The 6,243-nt window shown below is 45.6% G+C and overlaps 1 protein-coding gene across 1 annotated transcript; it reads right to left on the bottom strand.

Annotated features, from left to right (window-relative positions):
* Positions 1-536: 536 nt before the first annotated feature.
* On the bottom strand, positions 537-4,739 carry egr1 (early growth response 1). Its single transcript, XM_057043254.1, has 2 exons — positions 3,797-4,739; positions 537-3,100 (listed from the first exon to the last, which is right to left on the bottom strand). Exons 1-2 carry the CDS (start codon positions 4,008-4,010, stop codon positions 1,779-1,781), a joined length of 1,536 nt encoding a protein of 511 aa, XP_056899234.1. The 5' UTR covers positions 4,011-4,739; the 3' UTR covers positions 537-1,778.
* Between the last annotated feature and the right edge of the window lie 1,504 nt (positions 4,740-6,243).

Below are 6,243 nucleotides of genomic sequence, written 5' to 3'. Positions count from 1 at the left end.
AAATGTGGGATTTCAATTTTTTGTTGTTTTATTTTTTTTTTGTAATATTCCTCTTCCAAATAACCAGCAGCAGAGAGAAGAAATATATTTTCTTTGGCATTTTGCTTCAAAAGTGAAAGAGCTGGAAGTTTGTGCAGTCAGCAGTAAAGGCCTGTGTGCACTGCAATATATAAAATGGAAAATTAGATAAGCTTAATATCTTCAAGAGCACGTTGGATCTAGATAACAGTTCCCCATCTCCAGTGTTTATAGGCATGGGAGTCATGTGTTAGCGTTATCATTAGCGCAGAGTTCAATTGGAGAGCAGCAAATGGAGCGCAGCGATTCAATACGATTTCTTCCCCCTCAATTTAAACTCTTTGATGTTGGCTCATGCTTTAAAGTAACTAATAATCTACATACGATTAACATGCAAGATGATGGAACGTGTTACGGGGTGGTTGGTGATAAAACCAAGGCTGGGATGTAAAGCGCGGATGAAGCACCAATGGAAATATTTGGAAAAGTTGCAAGACAAAGAATGAAAACATACTGTATCCATATATATTCATATTTTTATTTATATTTCATTTCTGGGAGGATACCTTGTACACCAAATATCCCATTGGCAGTTAAGCGCATTCAATGTGTTTAGAAGCCAGAAACAGTCACTTTTTTAACAAACACAAATACAAAATAAAGATAACCACAAAATAATGAACTGCATGTATATAACATACAAAAGAATCCCATGCCTACTCAGTAGGTAACTTCAACATTCCAGCTCTTGAAGTTGTGGATATTTACACTTAAGTTTTACAAAAATATACTTTATAAGCTTTTTTTCCTTTTTTTTTTTGCTTACATTCTAATGAAATGAAGCGGTGCCCTCATAGCTGGTCTATTTTTCCTCCCTCTGAGTTTGACTTACATTCTGTAAGAAAAATATTCCCTTAATCCTTAAGGCGAGATGCAACGCATCCTCTTTCCTGCACGGCCGAGACACGACATCAGCAAGGCTTCACAAAAGGCACCAAATAACAGGAGTGTGTGTTTGATTTTTTTGTTTAAATGTTTGTTATTTTTCCTCTCCAATAATCCATAGAACCAAACGGTGTGTCACATGTGACAGAGAAAGGGATAGTACCAGTGGATGATATTTACAAACGGAAAGTAACATCACTCTTACTCATGCTTGAATACTTAGGTGCTTTTTTTTTTACACAATGTCAGAACATATCACAGCATCATCACCACGTAATAGAGAAAGAATGTAAAAAATATGGCCCTGCTCACTTCAAATAATACAATGCAAATCATTTTTCACATCAATGGTACCAATGAATGAGAAGAAAACAAAACATGGCACATGTACAATATACATATATTGTAGCTTATGTATATCATTCAATGTCTTTTGTCCTGTCTGCCTGTGAGGGCGGATGTGCCTTAGCACCACAACTGCTGGCAATGTTTGTCTCTTTGTTTCCGTGTACCTAATACTAAAGACCGCTGGATTTCTCTATCTGCTGGATCCCTTTTGCATTTGTTGTTGTTGATGTTTTTAAAGTTCTCCTTTCCTCTTCTATTGTCTTTGCCCAGTCCTTGACATGTGTTTTTTTTACTCGTTCTGGTGAACCTGAAGCTTCACCTCAAACTGCACAGAGAGCCGACTGAAAAGTGCTTTTTGGAGGAAGAAATCAAAGTCTTTTGATGCTGATTTCATTTCCTACAAAGAACCTCAAGGAAGGAGAGATGTGGAGAGACAGTAAAGTTCTTATTTTTGTCTTTGCTGTTTCTTAGCAGATTTCGATTGTCCTTGGGGAGAGTGTGGTTTGAATGTCTGATATTGGGGTGGGGATGGGGGAGTTGTAGATGTTTGAAGCGACTGAGGAGGGGAAGGACGAGGCAACCTGGGACTGGAAGGTGCTGGACATGGATGCCGATGGGTAGGTGGTGGCGATGGAAGGAGAAGGATAAGAGGTGTGGACAGGAGAGGAGTAGCAGGAAGTGGCGGGAGAGGGGTAAGAAGAAACTGGAGAGGGGTAGGAAGTGATGGGCGAGGGGTAGCTGGAGGCGGGCGAGGCGGCTGACACTGGGGCGGCTGTCACTGCCACCACTCCCGTTTTTTCTGCTTTCTTGTCCTTCTGCCGCAGGTGTATTTTTGTGTGCCTCTTCCTCTCGTCACTGCGGGCAAACTTGCGACCGCAGATCTCGCAGGCGAACGGTTTTTCTCCGGTGTGAGTACGGATATGGGTTGTCAGGTGGTCACTACGGCTGAAGTTACGCATACAGATGCGACACTGAAAAGGTTTCTGGCCGGTGTGGATGCGAATGTGGCGGGTCAGTTCGTCTGAGCGTGAAAAGCGCCGATCACATGTCTCGACAGGGCAAGCGTAGGGCCTCTCATGAGGAGGGGTCTTGCTTGGCCGGGTTGGGTACTTGCGCATGCGGCTGGGTTTAATGAGCTGCGATTGGTAGACGCTCTTTAAGTCCTGGGAACCAGTTTGTGTGGCAAAGGCCTTGATGGTGGACAACGGAGTGAGGGAGGGCTGGCTTGTCTGACTCTGGAAGGGCTTCTGGTCAGGTGGCACAAGGCTGATCTCCCCCTGCTGCTGTGGGAAAAGGTAGTCAGGAATCATGGGCACAGGGAAGCTGGTGCTGCAGGTCTTGCCATTAGGGTAGGCCGGTGGAGGGTACTGAACACCTCCAGCCGAGGTGGGAAAAGCCTGGCCCTGGTCTGGGAAGATGTCAGAGTTTGGGCTCGAGTATGTTGGGGCAGCTGAGTAGATGGGGTTTGGCTCGCTGTGGTGGATGGAGGAACTGAGGCTGGAACTCTGAGATGATGAAGTCGTAGATGAGGAGGAAACTGAGGAGGAAGGGGTGGTCGAAGATGAAGACGAAGTGGTCTGTGAGGCAGCGGAGGAAGAGTTGGAGCTGGGGGCAATGTTGCCCATCAGACCAGTGAAAAGGCCCAGGATGGGCTCCGCCCAGAGGCTGTTGCTGCAGGTGGTGGCTGGTTCCAAGGTGAAGCGTCCTGTGTAGGAGATGGGGGGCAGCCTCTGGGTGGGATATGTCTGCTCGGGCTTCTCACAGTTGAAGGGGATGTCAGGAAGCGTATCTGCAGAGAGCACAGAGAGGAAGCAGAAATTATTCAACTGTTTATATGAACTGAAAATGAGAAGAGATATTCGCTCAAGTATGACACTCCTGCATACAATGACAAAAAAAGACGCACAGTAAAAGTCTCTCACGGAAGAGAAGCTGCTGCGAGAGCTTACAGTGCTTCTCACAATCTGTTGATCTTTCATTCTTCCTGTCCATCACACACACGCACACACACACACACACACACTTGCACATTCTTAAAGCCTATCACAGCGCCTGAGGCATTGATTACCGAAACTGCAGTTCAGCTGGTTTTGGGAATGTAATTTAAATTGAGCTGTAGGAGTGTTACATACATACAGCGAATGAGCAGCACGTCTGTCCTCAGAGACTTCACAGGGATTTAGAACTGTCAATACTTCAAGTCTTTTTTCAAAAATCCTCTGTTTATGTTATCGTGTATATTTTGATTGTATTGATGTTTTAAAGTGGTAGCAAAACGACTGATTTACCTTTCTACTTAATTTCACAAAATCTTCTATTTTAATCACAATAAAAAAACGTACCAAGTTTATGAAGAACAGTTAATTCATTCTATGCGTCAAATATATATATATATATATTTTTTTTTTTTACTTCGCTGCCTTCTTTAATAAAGTTACATAAACAGCAAAAATTAAATAATTAATGAGATTAAACTCGTTCTTACCTCCAGCAAGGTGGTGGTCGTACTGTTCTCCTGGCTCGCCGGAGCCGAAACCTGCACCTTCAGGTGCGGAAGCAGAGTGAAATGGGGTCCCCGCAGAACTGAGCATCATCACCTCTTCCAGCTTGGGGTAGTTATCCATGGGAGAGTGAGGGAAGCTCAGGGGCTCTGAGAGCTGCAGAGCCGGGAGGATCATCTCGGTCTTGGCTGCAGCCATCCTCTCCTGATGCTGGAGCTGCAGGGCTGAGGCTGCTCTGGTGGCTGGTGCGGAGTGCAGCGAGGCTGGGTGCACACTGGCAAAGCGGCACCGCGCGGGTGGAGGAAATCACTTTTGCCCAGCTCAGAAAGTGCCGACTGCACGCTGCTGCTGATGCTGAGGAAGATGCAGCTGTCTGCTCCGCGGCTCCGCTGTTGCTCAGTTGTCCTGTTTTCTCTCAGAGTTAAGATCCACAGAATTGCCTTTTTACGCTCATTCCCTAAGACTAATCAAAATAAAACAACAAAGTTGCTTTTAAGCGTAATTTTTTTTTTTTTTTTGAAAAATAAAAAACCTCATCCAATCAGGTTTTGACCTTATTGGATGGATGCTGTTTGGATGGACTTTTCACTGTGGTTGTGATATTTCTCTGTAAGGGACTTCTATGTGCTTGCCTATCTATCTCTGCTCTGGTTGCTCTCAGGGCTGTCTCTGAGCTGAGAGGTTCCCCTGCTGGTTTTATATACTCCTACCGTGACGTAGATGTCCATATTTGGAGAGGAGGAAGACCATATTTAGGCACTGGAGCGGCGAACACACGACTCTGTCTGGGGAAAAGCGGAGAGGAGTCTTTATATTAAGCTCTAGCGCTAAATTGTGAGGACAACGGCTCTCTTCCTCTGTCCTGAATCAATGCGCCTTCGTGGCGGAGCAGCTCCGGGAGACGGCGGCGTAATTCTCACTCTCTCCTGCAGCCGCGCAGCTTTCAGTTAGATCTGCCGTTCGTGCAGCAGGCTGCGCTGCTCCCGGAAAGCCGGGCTCCGCCGTGCCTTATAAGGTCGTGACTACATAAGGACCTATTCCGGTGGGTTTCCATTTCCCTGCCCTTATTTGGAACTTCCTGAGGCAGCGCTGATCGCCGCTTGGCAGTGAATGAGAGGCTGGAGCGCAAATCAAGTCCTGGCTCCCAATAACTAATGTCAGCAGCAGAACCGCGCTCCACCGTACGAGACAAAAGCTTTAGCAGATTTGTTAGGTGGTACCACAGAAGCCTTGCGCAAGAAGTAAACGGCACCATATGTTTTTGTTAAAAGTGTGCACGTGCGGACGTTGTTACAGTTTTTTTTTTATCATGATTGTGGTTAATTTCATTTACGTGGCAAATGAATAAAGCGACACGATCAGACATAATGCTAATATTACGAAAAAATAAGTGTGTGTATGTGTGTGTGTGTGTGTGTGTATATACGTATATGTGTGTGTGTGTGTGTGTGTGATTAACTTTAATAATAATAATAATAATAATAATGTAATATTCAATTTTTAATTCAAACTAAGCAGGCGCCTCCCAACTCGGACTTTACAAACTTTCTGCATCTCTGTGACACTGATTAATGAGAGCTGATCTCCGGGTTTGCTGACGAGGTGCGGGGCGATCCGTCTAATTGAGGGGCGTCCCCGACCCAATATTCGGGGAATCTCTGCCACTCAGCGGCCTAATGGGCCGCGTTACCCACACTGCGCCTGCGGGGTACCGATGTTCTCCCGGAGGATGCTCCGGCTCCAACTCTTTTGCTGAACGCTGACGGGAAATCAATGTGTTTCCCCCCGATGCTGACTGGATCTATAAGCGAGCAATCTCACTGGGAAGCGTCGTGGGCAGGACGCTGAGGTGGCCGGGGGGGGGGGGGGGGGGGGGGGGGGGGGCAGACAGACAGACAGACAGACAGACAGATAGATAGATAGATAGATAGATAGATAGATAGATAGATAGATAGATAGATAGATAGATGCTCCTCAAAATTCAAATAGGCCCTGAATTAGCAGCTGTAGAATGTGTGGCCTGATGTATTCATATAGCCAGATATGCAGAAATAATCTCATCTAATTGCTTTAAAGGTGTCGTGTTTGGCTGAGCAGCTGCTGTGTCAGAGTAAAACTGTATATCCCTGCTGGAATGCTCCTGAAACTTAAGCTTATTGATTTCCAAGCAGGGAAATGCCACTCTTCTCCAGGCTGGATGATGATAGCAAGCTACACAAAGTGACTGTAACCAAATCCAAACGTGCGTGCTGCTGTCGGGCATCAGTGACCGAGGTGGATGAATCTGTGGCAAAGCTCAGATAAAAGAGCAGAGCAGAACAATCATCCTCTGACGAGGACGTGATAAAATAAAGTTGGGAGAAACTGTCAGAAAAGTGATAAAGTAATACAGATGATGAAGAGTTTCCAGTGGCTGTTTTCGGCATCCTTT

This window comes from Takifugu flavidus, chromosome 9 (genome assembly GCF_003711565.1).
Source record: "Takifugu flavidus isolate HTHZ2018 chromosome 9, ASM371156v2, whole genome shotgun sequence".
NCBI lineage: Eukaryota > Metazoa > Chordata > Actinopteri > Tetraodontiformes > Tetraodontidae > Takifugu > Takifugu flavidus.
Note: the sequence above shows the minus strand (reverse complement) of the source record. Positions and strands in the feature narration are given on the sequence as shown.